This window comes from Colletotrichum tamarilloi (assembly GCF_030869305.1).
Source record: "Colletotrichum tamarilloi strain Tom-12 chromosome Unknown Scaffold_4.1, whole genome shotgun sequence".
Taxonomy (NCBI): domain Eukaryota; kingdom Fungi; phylum Ascomycota; class Sordariomycetes; order Glomerellales; family Glomerellaceae; genus Colletotrichum; species Colletotrichum tamarilloi.
This window is the reverse complement of record NW_026849387.1, coordinates 269326-296000: the sequence shown is the minus strand read 5'-3', so window position 1 is coordinate 296000 and position 26675 is coordinate 269326. Positions and strand designations below refer to the sequence as shown.

The 26675-nt window shown below is 54.8% G+C and overlaps 9 protein-coding genes across 9 annotated transcripts; 4 read left to right on the top strand and 5 right to left on the bottom strand.

Moving 5' to 3' along the window:
• Positions 1–634: 634 nt before the first annotated feature.
• On the top strand, positions 635–4246 carry CTAM01_01742 (uncharacterized protein; the record flags this gene model as incomplete). Its single annotated transcript, XM_060517783.1, has 2 exons — positions 635–879; positions 940–4246. 2 exons carry the CDS (start codon positions 635–637, stop codon positions 4244–4246), a joined length of 3552 nt encoding a protein of 1183 aa, XP_060387317.1.
• A 1306-nt stretch (positions 4247–5552) lies between these two features.
• On the top strand, positions 5553–5801 carry CTAM01_01741 (uncharacterized protein; the record flags this gene model as incomplete). Its single annotated transcript, XM_060517782.1, has 1 exon — positions 5553–5801. One exon carries the CDS (start codon positions 5553–5555, stop codon positions 5799–5801), a length of 249 nt encoding a protein of 82 aa, XP_060387316.1.
• Positions 5802–6459: 658 nt separating this feature from the next.
• Positions 6460–10807, bottom strand: CTAM01_01740 (PHD-finger domain-containing protein; the record flags this gene model as incomplete). Its single annotated transcript, XM_060517781.1, has 7 exons — positions 6460–6882; positions 6938–7121; positions 7176–7619; positions 7714–8042; positions 8329–8425; positions 8639–10734; positions 10787–10807. The coding sequence occupies 7 exons, from the start codon at positions 10805–10807 to the stop codon at positions 6460–6462; spliced, it is 3594 nt and encodes a 1197-aa protein (XP_060387315.1).
• A 1471-nt stretch (positions 10808–12278) lies between these two features.
• CTAM01_01739 (DNA-binding protein) lies at positions 12279–13940 on the bottom strand (the record flags this gene model as incomplete). Its single annotated transcript, XM_060517780.1, has 4 exons — positions 12279–12502; positions 12559–13350; positions 13439–13627; positions 13925–13940. The coding sequence occupies 4 exons, from the start codon at positions 13938–13940 to the stop codon at positions 12279–12281; spliced, it is 1221 nt and encodes a 406-aa protein (XP_060387314.1).
• Positions 13941–15613: 1673 nt separating this feature from the next.
• Positions 15614–17868, top strand: CTAM01_01738 (snf5/smarcb1/ini1; the record flags this gene model as incomplete). The annotated part of the gene is made up of 2 exons (XM_060517779.1): positions 15614–17488; positions 17545–17868. 2 exons carry the CDS (start codon positions 15614–15616, stop codon positions 17866–17868), a joined length of 2199 nt encoding a protein of 732 aa, XP_060387313.1.
• A 1165-nt stretch (positions 17869–19033) lies between these two features.
• Positions 19034–20329, bottom strand: CTAM01_01737 (uncharacterized protein; the record flags this gene model as incomplete). The annotated part of the gene is made up of 1 exon (XM_060517778.1): positions 19034–20329. The coding sequence occupies one exon, from the start codon at positions 20327–20329 to the stop codon at positions 19034–19036; it is 1296 nt and encodes a 431-aa protein (XP_060387312.1).
• Positions 20330–22056: 1727 nt separating this feature from the next.
• Positions 22057–22947, top strand: CTAM01_01736 (uncharacterized protein; the record flags this gene model as incomplete). The annotated part of the gene is made up of 2 exons (XM_060517777.1): positions 22057–22605; positions 22708–22947. 2 exons carry the CDS (start codon positions 22057–22059, stop codon positions 22945–22947), a joined length of 789 nt encoding a protein of 262 aa, XP_060387311.1.
• Positions 22948–23307: 360 nt separating this feature from the next.
• On the bottom strand, positions 23308–24000 carry CTAM01_01735 (uncharacterized protein; the record flags this gene model as incomplete). Its single annotated transcript, XM_060517776.1, has 1 exon — positions 23308–24000. One exon carries the CDS (start codon positions 23998–24000, stop codon positions 23308–23310), a length of 693 nt encoding a protein of 230 aa, XP_060387310.1.
• Positions 24001–25101: 1101 nt separating this feature from the next.
• Positions 25102–25723, bottom strand: CTAM01_01734 (uncharacterized protein; the record flags this gene model as incomplete). Its single annotated transcript, XM_060517775.1, has 3 exons — positions 25102–25389; positions 25483–25614; positions 25673–25723. The coding sequence occupies 3 exons, from the start codon at positions 25721–25723 to the stop codon at positions 25102–25104; spliced, it is 471 nt and encodes a 156-aa protein (XP_060387309.1).
• Between the last annotated feature and the right edge of the window lie 952 nt (positions 25724–26675).

The following is a 26675-nucleotide window of genomic DNA, read 5'->3' as shown; positions in this document are numbered from 1 at the left end:
GAAATCTTTCCATCACCCCCAGCGCCCGATTTTCGTCCACGTCCACGTCCACGTCTAAAGCCCACTTGTCCCCCCCGACATTCCTTGACCTCACTCCCCCCGACCGACGTCGAACTCTCCTTTTATTTTCTCGAGCACCCAGCAGCCCTTTTGCAACCGACCGACTGGCTGGCCTGGCGTACCTTGTAATACCTGGAAACACGCACAAACACGACCTTTCAACTCTTTCAACCCTTCGACGAACATTCCTTACCGCACAAAGGCCCCAACGACCACACCATTCTTCTTTCGCGCGCCTCTGCTCTGCTCTGCTCTACGCCTACCATTGTTGCTCTGCCCACCGAAATTGGACAGCCCGACAGCAGCAGCTCCGGACCCTCCGCTCAATACTCGCCCGGAAGAGACGCTGGGAACTGACGCAGCACCGTGCCGTCACCCTCCCTCGAAACCCCCGACTGTGGAATACGAGACGTTACGGTCTCGAAGCTGTCCACAATTCATTGGGTCCATTTCTCCCCCGCGCCTGTCAACCGTCGACCGGGAGAGCATTGCTCAATTCGTCAACGACAGCAACCCGCTGGGAAAATTCTAGTGTCACAAAATTTCTGATGAGCTTTGGCCTAGATAATTGATAATGTCAACTAGATCTGATCACCTGGCCATTGGTTACCCGCCCCAATCTGCCACACAGAATCGGTCCACCTCACCAACCGCCAACAACACATCCCCCATTGACCCGACCGCTGGTTCATCTGTCAGATCACCATTCGGCCTGCCAGGCGGTTTGAATCACTCTAGCAAGATGGCTAGCGCCTCGCGATCAGGGGCTGGCTCTCCATCGCACGAGATGCCCGGCTCCAGCAGGCTATACTCCAAGAGGTTCGTTCGCTCTGCCACCCTGCGAGTGACCATTCGTTTTTGCTGACCAAAATTCGACAGGGCCCGCGAAATTCAAGCTCAAGAAGGCGTCCCCGGATTGCCGGTAAATCCTTGGGGCGGTCCGCCGACCAGCGGCAACTCTACGCCCCTCCGCGAGAACATCCCCGAGTCGCCAACCGATGGCTTTCCTGACTTTGCCCAATTGCCCACCCCCGAATCTATGCCTCAGGCGAGACGTGCCCGTGCTGGAACCGTGCCATCGCGGTTCTCGCCCGGCGGTGTAGGCAATGGCTTGCTCAACCTCCCGGCTATGGCTCCCAAATCATCCCGGCCAACTCCGTCCCACAGCCCGTTCAAATCTCCGTCTCCCGGTCTCGAACCGGTCGACACGGCTTCCAACAACTCTGCGCTGCTCTCCCGCCTCCGCGCAGGCTCGATGCCTCAGCGGAGCCCTTTCGCGCAGATCCCCGGCACCAGCTCTCCCTTTGGGCCGTCCATTTTCAGCAGTTGGAACCCTACCGGAACGGGTCGCGATAGGGGTATGACTCTTGCAAGCATTGCGAGCATCGGCTCGACCAATGGGCCGAGCTCGCCCACGCAATCTCAGATTTCCAGAGAGGGGGGTGGAGAAAGCGATGTCCATATGAGGACACTGGACTACTTGGGACTTGCTGAGACGCCGCAGCCTCCCCGCGCCCAGTTGGCAACACCGTACATTCCGAGCTTCAACGATTTTACTAAGGCTAATCGTTTCCGCTCGTACTCGGTCAACAACAAGGACAAGTACGCAGACGAGGAGGACGATGAGTTCGAGGACATGACTCTTGAGAGCCAGTACGTCGCCCACCTCCAGGATCAGCTCGCAGCTACGAACGCTGCGATCCACAACCACAATCTGGCTGTCCAGGCGTTTGCCAACCAAGCTACGCGTCCTCGTGCCCGAACAGCCGGCGTCCTCGATACTCCTGGCTCTCGCCTCATGCGAACCTACATGTCCGGTAGTGGCATGGGCAACGCCGTCCCTCCTGCGGAGATCCGTCTGCCGGATGAAAAGGAGTTTGACGACCTCCCGCAAGCTGTGGCTGCTATGAACCTGGGAAGGTCGAGCAGCCGCAATGCGGGATTGCTCAATGCCGAGGACCAGGGTCTTGAGGGTCCTACCAGCGCCCTCTGGCTCGGCAGCATCCCGACTTCCACTACTACATCGACTTTGACTGAGATGTTTAAGGCATACGGTCACATTCTGTCTGCTCGTGTTCTCACGCACAAGAACTGCGGTTTTGTGAACTTCGAGCGGATGGAGAGCGCCATCACTGCGAAAGCCAGCATGAACGGAAAAGAAATCTTCCCTGGAGCAGGACCCATTCGCATCAACTTTGCCAAGCCGCCTTCTGCCTCGAACACGCCCGGCCACGATGGCGTTTTCCCCTCGCCCAGCCCCGACCCGTTCGCGAAGAACCAGGACAATGCGCAGAATGCGGCCCCCGGTACCGCTGGCGAGAGCGCAAATGCATCGGCCCAGTCAGCCAATGCTGCTCCCGTTGTGCCTCCTCTGTCAGAAATGACGAGTGACATCATGCGCATCGTTAAGCAGTTCCAGGCCACCGAGGAGGATGCTGCCAAGATCTCCCGCAGTCTTCAATCATCAATCCAGTTCACCAACTTCATCGACGAGATTCCCCCCATCCGGGAACCGGCCCACACCCGCGTCCACGATGCCCCGAGACTCAGAGATATCAGAAAGAGAATCGACAACCAGAGCCTCTCCCAGGCCGAGATCGAGACGACCGCTCTTGACATGCTGCCAGAGATTGCCGAGCTAGCGTCTGACTACCTTGGCAATACTGTTGTACAGAAGCTCTTTGAGCACTGCTCCGATGACCTTCGGGACGCCATGTTGGCCGAGATCGCTCCTCACATGGCGGAGATTGGCGTACACAAGAACGGCACCTGGGCTGCCCAGAAGATTATCGACGTTTGCAAGACCCCGCACCAGATGAATTTGATTGTCGAGCACCTCAGACCCTACACCATCCCTCTGTTCCTGGACCAGTACGGCAACTACGTTCTTCAAGGCTGCCTCAAGTTCGGTGCTCCCTTCAATGACTTCATCTTCGAAACCATGCTCAGCCGCATGTGGGAGGTTTCTCAGGGCCGCTACGGTGCCCGAGCTATGCGCGCCTGCTTGGAGAGCCATCACTCCACCAAGGAGCAGCAGCGGATGCTGGCTGCCGCGATCGCTTTGCACAGCGTCCAGCTCGCCACCAACGCCAACGGTGCCCTCTTGTTGACCTGGTTCTTGGATACCTGCACCTTCCCTCAGCGCAGGACTGTTTTGTCCCCCCAGCTTGTGCCCTGCCTCGTCCACTTGTGCACTCACAAGGTTGCCTACCTCACCGTGCTCAAGGTTATTAACCAAAAGGCCGAGCCCGAGGCGCGAGACACCATCTTGAAGGCTTCGTTCTTCACACCCAACGACCAAATTCTCGAGGCGATCCTGAGTGACCATGCCTGCGGCGCCACCTTGATCTTCAAGGTTCTCACCACGCCGTTCTTTGACGAGAGCATTCGCAGCCAGGTGGTTGAGAACGTCAAGAACGTGTTGGTCCGCATCAAGGCCCAGCCCGGCCAAGGTTACAAGCGTTTGATGGACGAGGTTGGCCTGTCGACTCGCAACAGTGGCGGTGGCCGCGATCACGGCCATGGCAACTCTGGCAATAACAGCAACAACAATGAGCAGCGGCAGCGACCGGCCTCCCGCCAGGCCAACATGAACAACCACCAGCAGCAGCAGGCTGCTCACATGAGCAAGCAGCAGTACTATAACTCGTTGAACCAGCCCGTCAACCCTTCCAACTATGAGTTGGGATTCGGCGGCCAACGCAGTGAGCCTGCCGACGCGAGCATGGCTCCCTTCCCTCCCTATGGTGTTCAAAACCCCATGTACAACCAGTCCAACTCTCCCATGCCGACGCCTGCGAATCTGCAGCAGCTCCAGTACCAACAGAGCATGCTCAACCGTGCGACGCCCCCCATCAACAACTTCTTCCCGCCGATGCAGGCAGGCTTTGGAGGGTATAGCAGCCCAAGCCCGTCCATTGACCAGTACCGCAGCCAGAACCTGGCCAACGGAAGCCCCATTCAGCCGCCGACTCAGCTTCCTCAGATGCCTCCCGGTCAGGCACCGTACGCACCTCCTGGATTTGGTATGAACATGGGCATGTCGGGATATGGTGGCTATGGCAATATGGGCGGTATGCAGAACATGGCGTACATGCAGCAGGAGCAAGTCAACGGAAGACGTGGCCGAGTAAGCGATCCCCCATTCGCAACCCCTCTCCACCAAGCCAGAGCGCGACGTGACTGACGAGTTGAAAAGCGATGATTCACACGCCACTTGTACAGACGAATTGCTGGTCAGAGAGGGTCTGACTGGCTCATGCCGCTCTTTTTTTTGCTTGGTAAGGGATGGCTTGGTATGGGATCGGCACAGGAGTTTGGTTGATCTGGATCGTCATGTAAGAATGTTTGCAAGGGGGTACGCACCGCCCAACGTGTCAGGAAAATGCGCAAGCCACTCCAGATGTGGAGGAGGCCATGTCTTGATGATAGACAGGGCAACAACAACATGAAGCTGCCTCTCCGGAAATGTGGTCGCAGCAACGAAGAGGGTTTTTTATTTTCGTTTCACTCGGGGCTCTAGAAGCCCCCCACTTGCCACTTCACTCTTCCTGTCCTTTCTTTTTTTCCGCTGGGAAGTTTTTTTACAAGCTTTACTATTGCTACCCTCACTTTGCTTGTGGCGTGGTATATAGAAAAACCGAGAGAGGGTAGCCAGATGTTGTCCTGAAGCCCCACCTTCGCATGGCAGTCAAGACGCAACCCCCTAAAAGATCGCATATGCTGCTTTTTGTTATGAGAGAGCTATGGAGTCGAGAGTGTGTTTCCGCAGTCAAAGCATTCGTGTGTGTATGCCGCGACCTGCCGGGTTCGTTCGCTAGGCAGGCAGTCAGGCAAAAAAAACTCTTGATAGCCACGCAAACTTTTTACCTTGGGCTGCTGGGTGTTTCTTCCTTCTTTTGTAGTGTTTTCTTCTTCATACTAGATAGCATAAGTATAAGGTATTGTTAGTCAAGCATTGTCGTAAAAGCTAGTTGATATTGCCACACGAGATTTCTCGGGTCCTACCGTTTCCCGTGCACGAAGGAGCATAGTGATGTTGATATTAAGTAAGAAGAAGCCTGAAGTCGGAGACACCTGCTGCTCTGTCCATGAGGGAGGGACGCGACGACTGAAAGATACTAACTACCCTGGCTACCTAGGAGCACTAGAATGATTGGTTCCTCCATAGTGAGCAGATCATTTTGCTACATGCGGCCAGCTAGCTGCCCTAGAGAACGTCAATATGGCGAATGGATGGGAAGGATTCTGGGGAAAGGCCCAAGATTATAACTAGTAAACGCCATCTATCACAGCCAGGCTTTGTTGGTTTTCCACTGCTCATTGTCTCTTCTGTCAACGACAGAGACAATAGACTAGAGTACCACTGTCGGTGCCATCCAATCCAGGCAATGCCTAGGAAACTTTCTCAAAGGAGCGCAAGCCCACGCTCGTAGAGATAGATGTATCGATTTTCTTCATAAATGACAACTGCAGCATTGGAGGGAACGGCAATGGTAGGGTTATATAGATCATGCGGTGTAGCATTCTATCTACTGGGCCTCGTCAGGCTACCCTCCCTTCGTCTCCCGGGGTTTGCCCTATTTTCCTGCTTTCTCCTTCAACCTGGCCTGGACCCAAGGTACTCAAAACCGCCGGCCGGCTTCAGGTCACATCAATCCCATTTCCCAAATTGGATTTCTCGCTCTTGCCTCCCTGGAAGAAAAAAAAAAAGAAGTGCTCTGTTTCCCTTGGTAATCTAGCCAGCCCAGCCCTGCCTGCTGGTCCAAAAGAGAGATATTACGAGAAGAGGTAATGGCCTATGATACAAGATTGAGGCAGGGTGTGAGGGAATTCCAGTAAGGGGAAAAGAAAATTGGAGGGAAAGGTGAATAGGAAAGTGAGGTACAAAAAGCTGGCCTTCACACCATTCCTTTTCCCCAGGTGGCAGCATGGGCAGATAACCAGATGCCCGTCCCCCTCTCGCCTTCAGCACATTCTACGTGCTTCGGCCAATCCAGTTTGCACTCTCCATGGCTACAAAGCCATGAATGACTATGCGAGCTTGCTTTGTCGGGTCGCTCGAAGCCTATGTGGCTTTCTGTCGTACCTGTCTCGGTACGCTTCGATTCTATGGCCGGTCTTCCTTCACCGGTCTTTCTTTGCGCTTGCTCGCTGCTTCGTTTTGAGCCCTCCCAAACTCCAGATCCGTGTGGGGGTCGTGTCTTGGGGAATCAAATAAGAAAAGAGTAGAAAATGGGCTATATCCGCAATTGGCTGTGTTGGCTGCTCATTCCCTAGTCCTGGGACGAGGCGAACCATCCACTTCCAATTAGCGTCTCAACACCACCCTTGTGTGTTGTGTTTGGTAAGATAAGAATAATCAGTTAAACATATAGTCGAATCGCTGTTAACGCTAGCCTAGTCGATATCCATGTCGGGCACATCATCTTCGTTCGCGTCGTTGGGGACCTCCTGCGAAGACTTCTCGCCCAGGCTGTTGATCGGCTCCGGGTTATCTTGGGTCGTAGTCGCTGGCGTAGGTAGGTCGGCAGGGGGCTCCACGGACTCATTTTTAATCGAGGCTGCGTCGTCTCCGGTGCTGACAGTGCCGTTGGTATGGTCACAGTCGATCGCCGTTTGATCAGCCTCGATGCCCATACCAGAAACACCGCTGTCTCTTTGGTCGTCTCCAAGCAAGCCTTTGATGCGACCAGTCATGGCTTCCATCTGAGCTAGCATTGCGCGGAGACTCTGCTTATCGGTAACATTTAGATCTCCGCTGGCAAAGTTATTGACACTGCCACGAGCCATGAGCGAGAGCATAGCTGGCTCGGCGTTTGTCTGTATACATGTGTCAGTCACAACTGTTTGCAATTCCAAACAGTTCTCGACTTACTAGCAATGCCTCTGTGAGCTCGTCAAGCTTGGTAGTGGGTTGAGTGGAGGCCAATTCGACCAAATTCAGCACTGCTTGCTGCTCAACACGTGAACGAGCACTCATGGGCTCGCTGACTGGCGGCGCCTGGACGGTGTTTGAAGCCGTCGAGCCTTTGATGTGACCAGCGCCATCCTTCCGAAGCCTGCAGATCTGTCAGAATTTGAAAACAACCAAATAAGGATCCAAGAGAACTGACTGAGAAATGAAATCGAGGACAACGCCCTTGGAAGACAGCTTGTAGACGCGACCGAAGGTCTTGACATCGCTCCAACCCGAATTTTCATCCTCGGATTCTTCATCATCAATCTCAATGAAGCCATTGTTTTTCATGCCGCGGCTGAAGGCAGGAACGATGACCGGGGCGCCTTTGATCTTCCGGAAGCGGTGAGCTGGAGCAAGCTCCTCTGGCAATGTAGCTAACAGGTCGTCTGCATGCGCAGGGCAACGCCATGTTCGCACCACAGGCGGGATTGCCAGCGGGGGATCGAGGCAATCCAGATGCCAGTGAAGCCCGCAGAGGCTGCAGGGAATGATGGCTCGATTGTCGGCGGTCGGGTGTTGGCAATTGTGGCATAGCACAGCAGATCCGTCAGTTTCTCGAACCTTGAAGAAGTCTGGAGCTTCCTCATAGCCCTTCTTCCTGTAGTGATTGTCAGTCGAAGCGTTCCCCAAGGACAGGCGGAATGGGATGTTTGGAACACAGCGAGATAGTGAGAACAGAGATTGTAGCTTACTTTGGCTTAGCGGGCACTACCACATCCTCGTACTCGCCTTCAGGGCCGACCTTGACGCCCTCGAAATACACACGCACGCCTTGCGGCAGCTTGTAGGCTCGAGGATTAGTTTTCTCCAGAGTGTTCATCAAACCGCCAAAGGGACCCTTGTGTTCGGGCACCCTGGTGGGGTATCTGCTGCTGAAACAGACGTTGCAAAACCATTCCTCGGGGAGAGTGTCGCCCAGCCCAAGGTCGACACACTCGAAATGGAATGACCTGGAGCAGTTCTCGCAGCAGACCAGCTCTCCAACGCCGCTGCATGCTGAGCAGTAGTCGTCATTCTCATCCTGATGAGATGTGTCAGCAATGTGGTCGTTGAGGCAATTTACGGGAAATGAGTAGGAGTGTGGGTGCAGGCTGGCCGGGAAAAATGGGAGGTCGGGACTGGCCGCTAAACTCAGTATCCCTCGGGATGTGCGCCTTGGCCCGAAAACCATGCCCTCACCATTCGCCGACCCTCGCCCGGCCCCATCATCTCCTCGCTCCCCGTACGCAACAGTAAGGGTGCGGCATCGATGAAAATGACCGCAGCTCCGTGCTGCTGAAGGATTCGTTATTGAACTGGCAGCTTACCTGGTTGATTGGGCCACCGCCGTTGGCGGCAACTGCACCGCCCTCACCGCTGGCACGAGGTAGTCCAGCCGCAGTGCCTCCCTTCTTCTTCATGGGTCTGTAAGAATGCGTCAGTCTATGTCCAGCTTGATTTGGCGAACCATGGATGAAATTTGATAGACGGATGATGGCAGAGACGAGGATGCTTCGGTGCGACGCTGCCAGGCTCGCGCCACTCATCACTGGCGCCCTCGACTCATCATGTCAAGTCATCCGCTTTGCCACAGCGAGGCCTAAATTTCATGATGCAAAGGGGAAAGAGGCAACTTACGAAGTTTTGATACGCAAGCCAGTCCGTTGCTTCTTCGTAGGGCGCAGGTTCGTCGGTGTCGCAGCCCTAGAGCTCGTGACGGGCGTCACCTCTCCGAGGATTGACGGCGCAGTCGGCGAGCTCGTATTGTCGATCTCGTCGTGCGTCCTCTTTGCTGATCTCGTCGTTCTCGTGCTCAGGGTCAGATTCACAGGCAGATTCGAGCTCGGCGCTGGTGTTCTTGCCGACTTGCGCAGATTTACTGCTGGCGAAGATGCGGCCAAAGATCCAGCCCTGCTTCTCATGTCGGAACCGCGAATATGGCTCTCAGGCTGGGGCGTCTGGCTAACTGTGCTATCGCGTGCATCTCTCCTCCGCAGGGTGGTTGCATCGTCGCTGGGCAGTACGCGAGGAGTCTTGTCCTTGTTGGCGTTCTTCTTGCCATTCGCCTTTGAGGGTGCTGCTGTCGTCGAAAGGTTGGGGAAAATGGGCGAAGAAAGTCGACCAGGCATGTTGCTAGCCCCTGCAGCTTGAGATACGTTTGGGGGGAGGGTGGGTGAGTTTGGGTTGGATGCGTCAGACACGCTCGCCTTAGCAGCAAGGGATCTGCCGCGTCTCTTCATTGGCTGTGGATCGGCTGGCGGTGGTGCGCTGGTCAAGGTGGTCTCGGGGTCGGCCCCAGCAGCCGTGGCAGCCGTCGTGGCACTGTGACGGCGACTGTGGCTATCGCCTTGAACAGCCACGGAAACGGGCGGAGAGCTGGGCGAAGGCGAGTCGGGTGGCAGAGACGGAGATGCAGAGAGCTCTGACAAGGACGAGTCGCTGCTTGCAGAATCTCTTCGGGCACGCTTGCGTGACGGGGTCATGGTCGCGATGGTGGTTTCCGCCGCCAGTAAAGTAGTGTCGTCGTCTTCTTCGTCGTCGACGCTCATGCCCATGGGTGATTCCGGAATCTCCCTGCGCTTCCTAGCCTTTTTTGTCGGGGTAACTTGAGGCATATCGTCGTCTTCGTCGTCCGATTTTGAGAGGTCGAGAGAGAGAAGATTGCCGTAGGGCGCAGGCTTTGGCTTGTGGGGGGTGAAGCGCGAGTTGGTGGAAGGGGGCACAAAAAAGTAGCAAGCCTGATTGTCCTTCTTGCCTTCTCGCTTCTTCTCCTCGATAAGGCGAGAAAATTCGTCGAGGGTGTCTTCGTCGGCTGTTTGGTGGTAAACGTCCTCAAACATGGAGAGGAAGACCGGGTTAGAAGAATTTTCGTCGTAGAGGGTCCGGAGTGCCCACGCAGTGGGATAGCGGTAATGCCGGAGCGCCTCGTCGATTGCGACCTCCACAGCCCTCTCGACGACGTCCTTGTTCTCGGGCGTCGATTCTGAAGGCTGCACGGCGTCGCTCGAGGGAGCCATTTGATGAAGTGAAGCTGATGCACGGCGTCCTACCGATGAGCGCGACACACTCTTGCGTGAGATGGAGGCAGATGCACGACGGCCCTGGCTCTTTCCTGCGGCTGCCTTGGGCGTGTAGTCCTCGTCTTCGTCGTCGTCGTCCAGACCACGTGCGGGAAGAGATTTTCTGGTCGCCTTTTGAGCGTTGGCTGGAGGAGTAGGCAGGCGCGGAGGGGGTGTCGGTGTCGGTGTCTCTGAGCGATTTGCCATGGAAGACGCATCTGCCTCATCAGCTGCTGCTGCCGCTGCCGCCGCCGCCGCCGCCGCCTTTGCAGCAGCAGCGACAGCAGAACTTGCTGAGCTCGACTTTAGGATAATCTTCCTGACGGGATTCGCGACTTCCTGACCCGGCTTTTTGGCCTGTGGTCCCTTTGGCAGCGTGCCCAGGGGCGCCATGTTCTCGGTGACGCCGTATCGCATCAATCCAGCCTCCTCGAAGCTCGGCTTGCTCTGCACCGTAGGCTCCAACCATTTCTGCATGAAGGTCCTCGAGGCCTCGCTTGCTCCATTGCTCTTCTTGACAGGTTCCGATACTCCTCCTCCGCTGGCGTGCTGATGCGGGCTGGAAAAGCGCGACCGCGTGGCTCTCGTACTCGTGGGCATCATGGCAACTGGGCTCTCGAGGGCCCCTGACCTCCTTGCCTTGGACCAGACGGGCAAACGCTCCGAGTCGGACGCCTAGAATCGCGTTAGTTTCGTGTCTCTGGAGGGTGAATTTGGGCATGGTTACTTCTCTCGTCTTTGAAGGCATTCAGCGATACGGTTTGGGCGCGTTCCCTCCACTTGCGACGCGAATGACTTTAGGAAAAGGAGGGATGGGAGAAGAAAGGGTGTGAAGCTGCGGGATGGACCTCGAGGATTTTCGGAGACAACGGACTGGGGGGCTAATGGAGAGCTACAAAGCTACATACCTTACTCCTTCCCTGCCTCGGGTGCCTTTGAGCGGCCACGGGCGTCTACCTTAGGCGGGCACACGGCGGCATTCAAGGCACTCAAGGCGAGTACAGGTGGTGGGCAGGGGGGGCGGGTGCAGGTCACAGCGCTGTTGGGAACCTGTGGTTCAGTGCCACAACATCGGCCAAGCTCACTATTGGCCCTGTGACATGGACATACTTTGCCGCACGTTGGCGTCAGCCATTCAACTTTTTCCAGCCTTCTCCTGTGCCTCTTTACCTTTACCTACCTAAGGCAGACTTTGCCTCTTTCACCTTTGATATGAGGTACCTTACTTACTTACCTTAGGTAGATAACGATTAAGTCATCCAGGCAAGACAAGGTAGAGAAGTGAGAACGAGGCCTACTTCATGATTTTGAACAGTCGTCTTTACAAGCCAAGATCAAGGGCCTCGGGCTTCTAGATCCGCTTCCATCCACCTTCCATCACCAGGGGCTGGGCACCCGCCATCTGGGTATCTGGCGGGTCTTCTAAGTTCTGCCGTATCGACGACGACCAGGGCCCCGGCGAGGACGGGAAACCGGAGACCTCTGGAATTGGACAATTTTGTTCCACCCATCCTCGTGGCTCACCTTCTTCCCCCGGCCGACGGCGTCTCCTGGGACCTGGCGTGCTCCGTCTCATCGTCCCATCGAGACATTAATACCCCTGTCGTCTCGCTCTCATTCTGCTCTCTCAGACATCCATATCGTCACGTTGCTATCCCACTCTGTAGTGGTCGGTCAACCAACACTAGACTCACAAGTTGAGTTGCACTCAGGGGAAGAAGGTCAGGCATGCTCAAGGATGCGTAGCGCGTGCAGGTACGGAGTAGATGGATGACTTTCATTGTCTTTGTTGGGCTTGCCGCCAGTTCAGGCTTCCATTCAGTCCAACACCTTCTGTTGGATGAATCAATGAGCAGCTGTTGAGTCCTAGCTACGCTGCTCGCTGCTTTTTCCTGCTGTGCCTCCTGGTAGGACGACTGAGGTGACGACCCGGGCTGCAGTGGCGGCTGGCTGAAGCTTCAGATGGGCGAGCAAGCAGCTCTCTCCTCGGCATTCCAAAAAGCAGTCGTGCAGCCAGCCAGCCAACTTTTTTGGCGTCGGATAAGCAGAGCGAGCGTTCCTGTTTCCGGCCTCATCCTGGCAATGGCCCTATCCATCGACTGCCCCAAGGAATACAATCACACATTTGACTTTCACGACAAAAATTGTGGGCGTAAAATCGGGCCGCCCCCTTGCTCGTCTCATTGACAGTCATCGCCATTTCCTACACTGAGATCGCTTTACTCCTCATCGCTCTCCTCCTCCTCCTCGCCGCCCGCAGCAGCAGCCTTCTTGGCCGGCTTCTTCTTCTTCTTGTTCTTCTTGCTCTTTCCGGTATTTCTGGACAGGGGCTGCTCAAGGATCTTGAGAATCTCCTCGTCCTCAATCTTCTTGTCCGACTTGACCTTCTCAAGGTCAAGAGCGGGCGGCGCACCGAGCTTGGTGATACCGTTCTTGGTGATGGCTATCGACATGTTAGCACTCTGGGCCGCACTTTCTTGTACATGTGAGAAGTCTTACCAATCGTCGACAGGTAGCGGGCGACGGGGGAGTTGTCCTTGTCGCCAACAACCTCGTAGGCGCGGAAGACATTGCCACGCACGCACTCAACGACACCAGACTTGGCATCGCGCTCGTCATCGAGCTGGCGCAAGCTGAAGGGGAAGGTTCCGAACTTCTTCTGGACCTCGGAGAGGATCTTGCGGGAAGTAGGGCGCTTGAGGCCGTAGTTGGTGGTGGTGCGACGGTGCAGAGTAGTTCTTGACTCCAAGGTCTTGACCTTGCCAGCGCCCAAGCTCACGCCCATCTCGACACCCCAGACCTCACCGATCTCGGGAGTGCCATCGCCCTTGGTGCCCTCGGCGGGTGCAAGGACAATCTTCTTCTTGCCCTCGATCTCGTTGCGCTCAAAGAGCCATGAGGTGGTGCTCTCAACCAGGTTGCAGTCGTAGGACTTGACGACCTTCTCGAGCAGGCTGGTGATCTTGGCCTGGGTGGGTGCCTTGGCAGCAGCAGCCTTGGCCTTCTCCTCGTCGGTGCCGGAAGCGAGCAGACCGGGGGGGAGCATCAAGCGGAGGAGGAGCTCATTGGCGTAGTAGTTGGCGAGAACCAGGTCGGCGGTGCGGCCAGTGATCTCACCGGCGACGACGGTGTCGCAGACAATGGAGCCGAAGCCGTCAATCTGAGCACCAAGCTGGATCTTGATGGGCTCGCCCTCCTTGATCTCAGTGGCAGCCTCGGCCTCATCGGTAGTGAGGGGAGTGTAGGGGGTCACGAAGGAAGCCGGGGAGATGGTGGTAGGGTGGGAGAAACCTGTAACACGCGAAGGAGGTCAGCGATGCTCAGAAATAAGGTAGGCAGCATACGACCAGGAGGGAGGGAGAGAAGGAGGGAAACAGACCCTTGTTGACCTTCTTTCCACGGTAGACCTTGGCGAGCTCCTCCTCGATGAGCTTGTCACCCTTCTCGCAGATGGTGACGATCTTCTCGCCAGGCTTGATGAGCTCGGCAACCGCAGCCAAGACCTTCTCAGAGATCTGAGCGGCGGTCTTGTACTTGGTGAGAGTATCGGGGTTGTTGAGGGTGTAGTCTGGGGGATCGTTAGTTTGTTACTAGTTCATGGCGAAGACGCAGCTCGAGTCGTCCTCGAGTCTCGTTGAGCCTCGTCGAGTCCCTTGAGGGAAGGGCATCTGCTTTGGATAGCATGGTGTGCGTTTGTGGTGTATTTCGGGTGGTGGCGGGGTAGCTGCGTGGGCTGTTTTGGTATGTGACGCAAATGCAGCACCGGGACCAGCGACAGCACCGGGACCAGCAAAAACGTGCGAGAAAAGGCAGGCACTGCGCGCAATGCTCTGCAGAGCTTGAAAAAGAACAGGGAAGTACTAACCGATCTCCTCCGACATGATGGCGGTATTTTCTGGGGTAATTGACTAGAAAATGAAAGTGATATCTCAGAGATAGCGATGCACCGGTCCAGAACTCGAAGGACTGAACGTGAGAAGAGATGCAATACAAAGTTGGTGTGTCGGGCGTAAGTATTTTGACGACAAATACGTCGATTTTCAGGGCGGGGAAAGGAGGGGCTCGTTGCTGTTTGTGGGTGCTCGGGCAGGTCAGGTCAAGCAGGCACGCAGGTGCTCCCTCGATCCTTCCTTCCACCTCTGTGTGTGCTATGCAAACCCAGTACCGTCAAGTACCTTTGGTGGAGAATTTTGTGCATACGTCGCATCGCTTAAAACCGCCTTGCGCATATCCGTAGGGTGCTGGGCTATTGTTCGCGTGTCGCGCCAGCCACGGCCCACGTCTCTCTCTCATTAATACCGTGACACCTTGGCTGAGGTGTTTTTATGCAACCTTGAGTGAAAATATGAAGTAGTGCCGCTTTATGCTTGGCGGGTCGCTTGCTCAAATCTTGTCTTGAGCTGGCTGTACTGTAGGTGTGAGGCAATGACGATAATTGGCCCATACCTGAGGTGCTTTGAATAAGTTGCCAAGGTACCTGAGTGACTGTCTCAAGCTCAAGACTGTCTCATGGTGAACAACTAGAACCTTGTGCCGAGCTCTGAGCTCTACGGATACCAGCACACCCAAGGACGCATCTACATCTACACGTCTGAAGAGCAAACACGCAATGGGACTGAGAACTCAGGGCAACCTTCCCTTGTGCCTTCCTCCGAGCTTGAAGCTGCTTCCGGCAAAAGCTCGGCCCGTACCGACACGACAGGCACACCAGATGGCATGCCCTCTTTCCTTTTCTGGAGGAGCGAATGGCCTCACGCTGGCTTCTGTCTAGGAACCTAAGGCACGCTGGGCACACACCGCTATATCTAGCGCAAGAAGATGCATTTTCCATCATGAGAATGGCGCTTATCGCGCAAATGGACGTGCCAGATTTTAGGCCCCATCTCCGCCACAATAGTCAACCCGTAAATCATTTGCATCTTCCCAGCTGCTAGGCTTAATTGCAAGATCAAATCAGAAGAAGTGACTATCTTAGCCCTCACATACGCCATCATGTCATCAGCCGCATCCTGCAATACGTCAAAGCCATTGGTGGCTACTTGCAGCGGTGCGATTCAACATGCTGAGGTTCAGGAACGCGGTCACGTCCTGAAGCACGAGTGAGGACGTTAGATGTAGCTCTACGGCTGATTTATGCGGCAAGATACTTTGCTCGCTCGGTACCTGAACTGGGAAATTTTCCAGGTTGCGATTGGCGCTGGCCTGAACTCCCCTGGGCGCCGCATTGGTCAGTCTGTGCTAACAGTACGAAGTCTCCCTGTCATTCAAGACAGACCATTCCCAGGCAAAACACCAACATGATACATCAGATGCGTTAGCCACATCCGCGCCAGCCTTTCCCGGTACAACACCAACACGCTGCGCAGGAGAGAGAGGCTGCGACAGACGTAGCAGAATCCACCTCTCATCCCCAAGTGAACTTTGGAGCCATCGTCAATTGGCATCCGCCACGACACGCGCCCAATACGAACCCAGGCCCGATCGCGCGTCTTCCCTTCGACGTCTCGGCAGTCGCATCGCTGCGGCGATTCGGGACCCTGCACATATCTTCATCATGGCCGCGCCGCCATCCACGTCCACGCCTACTGCGGCTGGCGCGACAGCCTCGTCCTCGGCATCAACCTCCGCGTCCGCTGCCAACGATCACGATGGCACTCCTCGCTCCGCCGCTGCCAAGGCTCTCCCCGTACGAGACAAGGACTCCTTCAACAAGTTGCAGGTAGAGCGCTACGTGACGCGCGACTGGCACTACTCTGTCGCGATGAAGGACGCTCAGGAACGGTTCGAGAAGGATATGCAACAGACGAGAGACAAGATTGATGACTACAACCTCATCAAAACCCAACGCCTATATTTTCCTCCGAGCAAACTGTACGGCGAAGGATATCGTGGCTACGGCAACGGCTATACCGACATCGATCCCCGCATGCGAGCGCCCTTTCCTGCCCAAGTCATCTATCCGAGCCAGAAGCCGCGGCCGGGGAAGCGCCAGTCGCATCCGCTCAGGTGGAAAAAGAGAGAGTTGAAGAAGCAGGCGGAGCAACATGAGGAGCTCGTGCCGATACGCATAGACGTTGACTGGGAAAAGATAAAGCTTCGCGACACCTTCACATGGAACCTCCACGACAGGGTTATTCCAGGCGAGCTCTTTGCGCAGCACCTTGTTGAGGATCTGGGCATCCCTCTAGACGCACAGCACAAACCCGTCTTGGATCAGGTCACGTTACAAATGCGCGACCAGCTCAACGACTTCTACCCCCTAGTCTTCTCCGAAGAAGACGCGCTCGACCCGGAGCTGCCATATTCTGCTTATAAGAATGACGAGATGAGGATATTGATCAAGCTCAACGTTACCATTGGCGGCGTGACCTTGGTCGACCAGTTTGAGTGGGATATCAACAATCCACTCAACTCCCCAGAGGAATTTGCCGCCTCAATGACTCGCGACATGTCACTGTCCGGCGAGTTCACCACCGCAATTGCTCACTGCATTCGGGAGCAGTGCCAACTCTTCACTCGGAGTCTGTACAGCGTTGGACATCCCTTCGACGGCAGACCGGTCGAAGACCCCGATCTCATTGCCGCCTTCCTGCCGTCTCCGCTGCCATCCGTATTCAGACCGCAGCAGCAGGCGAAGGAGTATGCGCCGTATCTTTACGAGCTCAGTGATGCCGACTTGGAACGCAATGAGGTCATCTTCTCTCGGGAACAGAGACGGCAGAAGCGATCTATTAACCGACGTGGTGGCCCTCAACTGCCGGACCTCAAGGAACGGCAGCGGACAATCAGGACGCTCCTCGTCTCGTCCGTGCTTCCAGGTGCTGCGCCTAATATGGAAGAGAGCACGTTGTACAAGCGTGTGGCCGGCGCGCCACCCACCACCCGGAAGAGGCCAGGAGCACGCGATGGCGAGGTTTCCGATTCCGACGATAGTGAAGACTCAGGACCGGACTCGCCAGGCGTGTCTCAGCTTGGCGGCACGGCCAGGACGAGAGGTCTTCGGGGCGCCGCGAGTGCTGCTCAGCAACGCATCACGAATATCGGCCGCTCCGAAACGCCTGAAGCGAGCATCGTCCATCATCACGAGACTCGCAGAAACCTTGGCCGCTCCCTTCGCGATACTCGCGATGAGACTGAAGAGCCTACACAACTTATTGTCACACTGAAGGTTGGCAAGGACAAGCTGAGGAGACTTCTCCAGAACCCAAGAGCGAGGTTCACTCCGAGTGGCTCTCAGACACCGTCAACACCCGCACACACTCGCATACCTAGCGCGGCCGCGGCTGCAGCAACCTCCATGCCTCCGCCGTCTACGCCGGCCTCGAATGGCCAGGCTCTTCCTGCTCAACTTGGCACTCCTCTGCCTCAAGGCCAGATTGGTCGACAACCTGCTCCGCCGCCTGTTGCCGGTCAACCGCCACCACCTGCTGTAAGTCATGGGTATCTTGGACTTCAACTAGGAAAGGAAACTGACATGCTTGATAGCCCCCGCCGCCAGAATGGCTAAAGAACTGTTTGCAGCAACTAAAGCAAACGTACACCTTTGATAACTTTGAGGGCATGATGAAGTACTCAGCCATCAATCCTGACACAGAGATGCCGATATCAGTACCAGCAGGGTCACAGCCTCCCGAAGGCGCCAGATGGATGTTCCTCCCCCGTATCCGTTGTCTTGACTGCCCAGGCAAGCTGTACACACCTGGGCCGGAAATGACGGCAGGCAACTTCGAGGTTCACTTGCGCAATAAGCAACATCGTCAAAAGGTGGATGCTAGAGAAGGCAGAGACACGTCAGCTGGAACGACTTAAGGCGATTACATTCCGGCGTGGAGCCCTGAGCGGTATCTATGCCGAGCAATGTCAAGGCTCGAGTCGAGCTTTCTGGAAGGTGCAGCCATTTCTACCTGGAGTTATTGGCATCGGCACCGAGTCAACAATTTGAGGATGACCCCGTCACGGCATTACACTCGGATAGCAAGCCTGACTGCTGGTCATCATTCCCAGCACCTGGGAGGTCCTCAAAATATAAGGCAACCTTGAACTAAGGACGATGGCGTTGCCAAATCAGCACACTCGGTATTGTACAAGAGACCAGTCCATTTCCATTTCGTCAATGGGTTGTAGAAGAAAAAAGAAGCGATATCATTATCACTAGCGGTGGAATGGATAGATGGGAACAAGGAGAGGTCAGAACGCGTTTCTTGCCGATTTTACAGATTTAGGAGTTCAGACTTTGCTCGTGAGGCAGGGTCGGAATGGCCGGAGTTCCAATTGGAAGTGTTTTATTAGGATACGACTTGGAAGAGAGAGAAGACGAAGACGAGCTTCAAAGGCAAGGCTATTGTGGGGAGGTGTGACAGCAGTGAAAGAGGTCAGCAATAGTGACCTTGGTACACAACCTTACTGGACAAGGGCTTCAGAGTCTCCTGGTAGTAAGAGTAATACCACAAGAAAGCTTCAAATGTCTACGTTTCCTCGCTTCTCAGTTACGTGTGTATGGATCAAAATCATGGACAGACACCGACACATGGAAGGGGGTTCACCGACGGTGTGGGCCTTGCTCATCCACCTTGATGAGAGTACGTCACAAATCTAGGAGGCTGATCAAACTTTACTATTAAATGACTGGCTGTTTGCTAAGGCTAAATGATGTACGCAAAGGTACGTATTTCCCAGTGGCCTTTAGCCATTTCAACTACCAACAGGTGCCCATAATAGCCCGGATCGTTGGGATACATTCGTCCTCCGAGTGATTTCTTGGGGGACTCGACGACTTCAGCCAGTGTAACGAACAAACTACTAAATCAAACTTTTCCACCCAACGACATAGGAACACAAGAGAAATCATACGTCTCTTCAGTGAGGCGTTTTAGCCCCCCCCCCCCCCTGCGAAAGAAACTGAGCTGAACATTGGTTGTCGTCCAAGTTCTTCATCTTCCGAAGGAGGCCCGAGAGAAAGACATCAGCCCCGTACTTAGATGTGATCGGGGAGGACCTTCGGCGGATTCGGCGTCGGGTGATCCTCTACGGGCTCTTCCTCGAAGTGGGGGTGATCGGGGTGGTAGGGGTGCTTCGCCATCGCCTCCTCCTTCTCCTTCTTCTTCTTCTCCTCCTCCTCCTTCTCCTTGTCGTGCTCGTCGTGGTGGGGGTGGGCGTGGTGGCCGCCGTGAGGGTGGTCGTGGTGTTGCATCTCCTCGTCCTCTTTGGACTTCTTGGACTTGGTGTCCTTGGCCTTGGGCTCGTCGGCCTTGGGCTGGTCGGGCTTGGGTTGCTCAGCCTTGGGTTGATCGGGCTTGGGCTGCTCACCCGCGGGCTCCTTGCCCTTGGGTTCCTTAGCCGCGGGCTGCTCGACCGCGATCGCCTTTTCCTTTCCCTTGGGCTCCTTAGCCGCGGGTGGCTCATCCTCTACCTTGGGTTTCTGGTACTCAACCTTGGGCTTCGGCTGCTCGACCTTGGGCTGCTCGACCTTGGGCTGCTCGACCTTGGGTTGCTCGACCTTGGGCTTCTCAACCTTGGGCTGGGTAGCAACGGGCCCCTTAGCCGCGGGCTCCTTGCCGAGATGCTTGCGGAAGGGGTGAGGCACGAGAGGGCGGGCAAGGCGACCGAACTTGGGGGGCCAAAGAAGGGAAGAGGAAGCCTCGGAGTTCTCCTCGGGGGCATGCACCAAAAAAAAGCCGCTCTCGCCGAGCTTGAAGCCCAGCTCCATGAGCTGCTCGTCGGTGAATCCGAGGCTCTCCTTGAGGATGTCCGCCATCTTGGCCGTGTTGACGCGGATCTCGTCTTCGGTCGCGGGATCCTCGCTGACGGGATCCTCCTCCTTCGATGCAGCGGCGTCGACGTTGGCTGTGGGCGTCGCGGTCGGGGCAGGGCTGCCCTTCTTCTCAAAGTCGGCGACCAAGAATTTCTTGCGGCCGAGGGTCCTGTCCATGGACTCCTCGATCCAGCCGGCCTTGGACGGGTTGATCTTGTACTCGTCGAGGTAGAAGCGGACGCAGTAGCCAATGGCGCCGGCGTATTCGTCCGGGCTCTCGTACCAGCCTGGTGCGCGGCGCTTCTCGGCGTTGTACTCCGTGCACCACGCCCTGCGGCGGGCGATCATGGCCTCGGTCGGGCCGGAGCCGGAGTACGGCATGGGCGGGGCGACGGGGGCGGTGATGGTCGCGGCGGCGGTGGCGGGCTCCGTGCTGGTCGTGGTGATGGTGGTGAAGGAGGAGGCGCTGACCAGGGCGAGGGTGCCCGTGGCGGCGAGGAGGGTCTTGGCGGCGACCATGTTGTTGTGGTCGATGTGAATAATCTTGAATTAGAGAGTAGCGTTAGTATCTGGGTTACAAGTGTAAGGCATGCTGTGATGTATACACACCTAGAGCAGATGGGTACAGAGACCTAAGTATTGATGTTTTCGATGTAAGGTCAGGTATCTTAAGTCAGTTGGTAGTGTTAGTGTGACTGGCTTATGAGTGTGAGGTAGTCCGTGATGTATGCTTACCTAGCTGATTGGTATAGAGACCTAGCGAGCTGATGGTTGTAGAGGAAGAAAGAGAGACAGACCAGATAGAATCAGAAGAGCGGATTTTATACACATCCCCACGCAGAGGTCGCAGAGGTTCCTATTCCTGCTTCTTCATCTACGGCGCCATATGCCGCTGTTGAGCCTTGAACAAGTCCTATGAAAAAGTTAATATTCGCCTCTACACGTTTACACAAGGTGGTCTAATGGGTATCATAGTTGCCGGCTGGAGGACATCGGTAGAGACGGGGGTTCTCTTGTGGTTAAGAACCACTCCGACCTAGACGCCAAAGTCAGAGTAAGCTCATAAACTTGCCAGCGTTATCATCATTTTCATGTGGAGGAGAAAGCTTGAGAGTGTACATCCGGAAAGTTTACGGTGATCCTCCTGATGCTTCACGTATTGAGCGACGTAGGTTCAAACCCGAGCCGCATCGTCCATACATATCCGTTAGTCTACCTCAGCATACAGAAGAAGCGCCTTTAAAGTCACGAGATAGCGAGCCATGACTGGACAGTGTGTTTGCACTCAAGATGTTACGCGATATCAATGCTTCACTGAGCTCTACCGCGTCTGCCCCACATGAGCTCTCTCAAGCTCCCATCCGGGGCTGTGGTTCTCGAAGAACCGGCTAGTACCAAAACTCTCCCACCACTTGCCGTGTGTGTACGCGCGACAGATATCAGTCTTGGTCTGCCTCCGAATGTGACCCTTGCGGCGCGTCTTGGGACGCAACCCTACTCACCTGCCTCCGAACGCCAGACTTGGCGACGGGACAAAAGGCGACTCGAGCGGCACATGATGCAGAACAAGCTTTCCTTGGCTGATGGTGGCTTTTGATAAACGTGGTCACTTTAGGAATCTCAAGGTCATCTACACCCGTAGAGTTGCAGACTTTCACGCCACGATATCATGCAGGTCTTTTTTTCTTTGCAAACACTGCTTCAACATGGGCCGTGAACACGTCAAAAGAGTGCTTCTCAATCAAGGTTTCTCGTCAGACCAGCATGCCCTAACAACAGAATAACGTAATCCCCTTTTTTTGTCCCATGTTCATGTTCGTGTGGGGGTGCGTAGGCTTTAAACTCCATACAGGCTAAATCTCCCGTGCATTCAGATTTCCCCAAATCAACGTCTACAGCTTATACGATGGGATCGGAGGGTGCTGTCCGAACAAATGCGACGTAGATAAACAAGCTTCCCCCTTCACCCCCTTGAACATCCCTGGCTAGACGGTCCGTCCGGAGTGTGTTTATATTACTCGTGACCTATTCGTGCCTGAAGCATTACCCCCTTTGTTTGCTATAGTTCGCCGACCTACTATATTCGATGTCGTGATATTTCCCCCGTCCCGGGTTGCCGTATAGGGCTCAGTCTGTGAATGATATAAAAGTGGTCAGCCTGTCCGGCGACTTTTGGGATAATTTTGGTATCGCCCGCCAAGCATAACTCGTTCCAAAATCCCCTCAACCAAGTCCAACCGCCCAAGATGAAGGTCACCGCCCTCCTCACTCTCGTGCCCCTAACCTCCGCCAAAATCCTCTGGGACGGCCGCTTCAACGACTTCAACACCTCGTCCGACCTCAACAAGTGGTCCTGGTCCAACCAAGTCGGGCCCTACCAGTACTACATCCACGGGTCCGGCGACGTGACCAAATACGTGAACCTCTCGCCGTCCTACAAGAACCCAGCCGACACGGCGTCGAAGCAAGGCGTCAAGATCACGCTCGACAGCACGGCCTACTGGAACGGGCAGAACATGCGGCGCACCGAGCTCATACCGCAGACTAAAGCCGCCATCAATTCGGGCAAGGTGTGGTACCACTTCAGCATCTCGCGCAAGGACACCAACGCGCCGAGCATCTTTCGCGAGCACCAGATTGCGTTTTTCGAGAGCCACTTCACCGAGCTCAAGAGCGGGTGGATCAGTGGCGAGTCGGCGACGAATAACACGAACCTGCAGTTCATGGTGCAGCAGAAGAGTTTGTGGAAGACGGAGTGGAAGCCGGATGTGTGGCACAATGTCGCCTATGAGATTGTGAGTTTGACTTTTAAGACCCTTTGTTTCTTGAGTATTGGGGAGGGAGGAAAGTTCCCCACGTCTCGAGTAGAAATATGAACTTATACAAATGTGTTATAGAACTTCTCCAGCGGAAGCGTCGGCTTCTGGCACTCTGAGGGCAGTGCCCCTCTGCAGCAGGTCGTGGCTCCCGTCTCGGCCTCGACGTCGTCCAACGGCGCGGACTGGCATCTGGGCGTTCTCGAGCTTCCCCGTGATGGATACGCCGACACCAATGAAGATTTCTACTTCTCTGGCGTCTATGTGGAGGACACCGCTATCACGACCTCTGTCACTGGACCTGGTGAGTCTACAGTGTGAGAAACCTTGTGAGTTGAGTGAAATTGACACGGATGTGAGCAGCCGCCTGAGAGAAATTTCATCTCACCAAGAGAGTAGGAGTAGGGTCAGGCTCAAGGGGAGGTCAGATAAGACGGCAACATCGTATACACTTCACCCATTCTTCAGTACATATCACTCGTTCACGTTCACGCATATAAGGTTGAAAAATCAGTATTCTTTGGTTTCCATGGCAATCTTCTTTCTAGAAACCAATTTAAGATCTGCTTCTTCGTAGCTTCTCCCGCCAAAACATCCGCCCACCTATGTTTCCAGACTAACTGTCTCGTGTACCCGTGGAGTTTAGAACGTGTGAAAGTCGTCGCTGTTGACTTCTTGCCTTCAGTAGGAAATCTTGCACGTCTTCGTCACCATAGTTGTCGGCACGGTAGTGTCGTTGTCAACAGCTGTAGGAGGCGCCTGGCAGGCTCCGAGAGAGGTACGTGTCATGCCAGGAATGGGACCGAGAGAAGGGTCGTAGCCAGTGACACCAGCCCAGTACATGCAATACTGGGTGTTGCTGTCACAATACTTGTACTCGTAGTTGACCGAGGGAGTAGGCGCCAAGGTGATGAGAATTTTGTTGATAGTATCGCGCTTTCGATTTCCAGCCTGGGTAGGAACGATGCTGCACTTGCCAATGGAGGTAACGGTCTCGCCAGGAATCGGGCCTTCAGTAGGATCCCAGCCAGTGATACCAGCCCAGTAGGCGCAAAGAGAGGTGCTATCCTGACACCATTCGTGGTTGCAATCAATAGTGGTAGTAGGGATCGCCGAACTCGTGGGGACGGAGCCTGCTCTGACGTTGTCCTTGATGGGGGAGACGACGAGGGTGCCTTGGGACAACAAGGATCTCAAATGAGTGGCCCTGGAAGCGGTTCCAGTGAGAGTTATGAAGTCGGTCTGGGATGTGGCGATAGACTGAGTAGAAGTAGCGTGACTGGCAACGTAATTGTCGTGGATGCCAGCTACAATACCGGCGCCGGCCAGCAAGAGCACCGTGGAAACGGTGAGGAAGATGATAAAGTCACGCATAGTGAATATTGAGGCGACTGCGTTGGACTTGGTGAAGAAAGCTAGTCGTTTGGTCAGTGTGTGTTGCGTTTAGAGCTGGCTTTTGTACTTTCACCTGGGGCTTACCGAGAATGAACGAAGTGTAGAGAATGACAGTTCGACTCGTCTTTCTAAGCTGAGACTTGGTCTATGATGAAAGAATGGCCGAAAAGAGTGAAGTTGACTTATCGCGAGTTGACTGCCGCAGAAGGATCGGAAAAGACGTTGGTGATGGTGGTGTGTGAAACAGGGTTCAAACGACAAAGTCAGCGCAGCGCAAGGTCTTTAACCTCCTGCTGAAATCGAATCAAAATGTTTACTATTGAAGAAAAGAACACTGCAGGTGTAAGTGTGTTGAAACGGAAAGAAGTTGAGTTGATAAGGCAGTTTCAGACTCATGAATGAGCTTCGCAGTTGCCTCGTTCTTCTATCTTAGATGCAGTATTTTCTCACAGAAGGAGTAGTTGAGTTATGTAGAACAGAAGGAGCCCATTCTGAGACCGATTCTGCCGTGAGAGTGCCGTCTCACGAGACGGGAGGCTGTGATACGGAATTGTGATACTTCCGCCACTGTTGGACCAACATTCTGAAGTTCAAAGAAGCTTAGCTTTTAAATGTTAGGGCTGACGATGAGGCTTTCCAGAATCGTTCCACTATGGGATTGGTGTAAGGTGACCTCAACCCACGATTTCTAGTCATGCTAGCTTCGTACGAGCTCAGAATGAACTGAACCATTTCCCTTCCGGATGGACATCGTCACGATATCTGTCACTTTCACAGGTGGCTTACTGCTGTCTCTGACCATGGACGACGATGGCGCTGGATCGTGCGTCCCGAAAGAAGCCCGTCAACTTGAAGAACAAGCTTTGTGCGCCCGCCAAAGGCCGTTTGCTTCCCGCTTTTCATTATGCAACATTGACGCTGATTAAGGACAGGCTCATACAAATAACATTTTACTGCACGTGAACATGCAACGTATGACACTGGTGAAGCTGCTTGAATTGGCGAAGAGAAAAGTTTCATTAAACGCGGCAAAGGTTGTACCATGCGCCGCTGAGAGCTATTGACATCAAATAGCCCGGCTTAGGAAGACGCCAACTGCGTAGCTGCCTTAGCATACAACGTAACGGTGATGGCGATGCTGGCAAGCCAAGCGAGACTTCGCAGGGGGCTGAAGCTACGGTTGTCCTGCAGGCGGACGTAGATGATGTTGTACAGGGCCCTGGAGGCGATGTAGCCCAGTGTCAAGACGTTAACGGTCTCGGCGTCTACCCTGGCGAAGTTGGCGGCGACCACGGCGGCAGAGTAGAAGCCGAGCGTCTCAAAGGCGTTCTCCGATGCGGCCTTGGCGCGGAGAATGCGGGCTTTGGCCTAGAGATTTCGCAGCCTCGTGTAAGATGATGGGCTACAGTATCTGGGGAGGAGGGCAAGGTTCCCTCTGAAAGGAAGGGTTGCTGTTCTTACAATCTTGTCTAGCTTGTCATCGGCCACGACACTAGTTTGGAGCTTTCTCGGGTTGCAGAGGTCGTAGTGTGCTCCTGCTCCGGAGACGGCGTAGACATTGGGCAGCATCGCCATGATAAAGGCGGCCGGAATCTGGACGCGAGGTTTAGCCTGATGGTCAAGCTACATCGCTTATGGATACTTTACTGACAGTGTAAAGGGAGAGCCCCTTTTGGGCGAGGTCCAGACCGAAGAAAGACATGTTGGCGGCGGTGTTTGAATGTCACGTTGAGTGATGTTGGATGAGTTGGTTCACACAATGTTTTCACTTGGACGGTGAGGAGGCACGGAGGGTAGTTGTATGACTACACTAAGGCACGGAGTTGACCCTTTCAAGATCGGAAGGACGGCGCGAGTTAGAGCCCGACGGGACATCTAAAGAGAGATACGAACTCGGTGAGGAGGGGGTTGCGCCGAGGCAGTCCGGTCGCACGGGTTGCTCCGAGTTGGGAAACCAGTACGGCACGGTTAGTATGGGGGCCTAAAGGGACAGCTACCTGTGAGAGCTACGCACAATAGTCTTCCCGCACTTAGTTGACAAGAGACGGGGCCGCGGGAACGCTGCCCACATTGGGACCTGGTTTGGCCGAGTGGTGATGACAGACTTACAACAATAATTCGCATCGTCGAACGGGGACTGCAACATTCGATTGGCCAGCTACAATTTCCCCCCTCTACCCCTGTTGAAAGGCAAGGGCGAACTCGTGGAGTGGGAATCGTGATGTCACCCGAATCGGCATTTCATAGGCACCGACCAATCCGATGCTGTTTTCTTGCATAACTTTGCAGGATTTAACGTTGTGTAAGAAACAAAAAAGCCGGGCCTGTCATTGGGCCGCTGGGGGACGGAATAGCATCAAGCAAACCAGACACAAAACTTCCCGCTGCGGATTTCTTTTCACCGGGCTGTGTGTTTGGGTGATTTGGTGCGCCCACACATGTTTTGATTTCAGCCTCCATGTTCAACGTGATAAGGAATGAACATCGCTTAACTCATTGTCGTTGAATCTCTCTCTTTAATTATTTCTCTCTGCGTGTTGTTTCCGATACCTGCGGGGGAAGCTCAAACAAGCTACCGACGTCCGTTTCGTTTCTCTTTTCAGAGTTCTCTTCTGAGAGAATGCGATGTCTTGGCAGACGCACAATCTGGAACC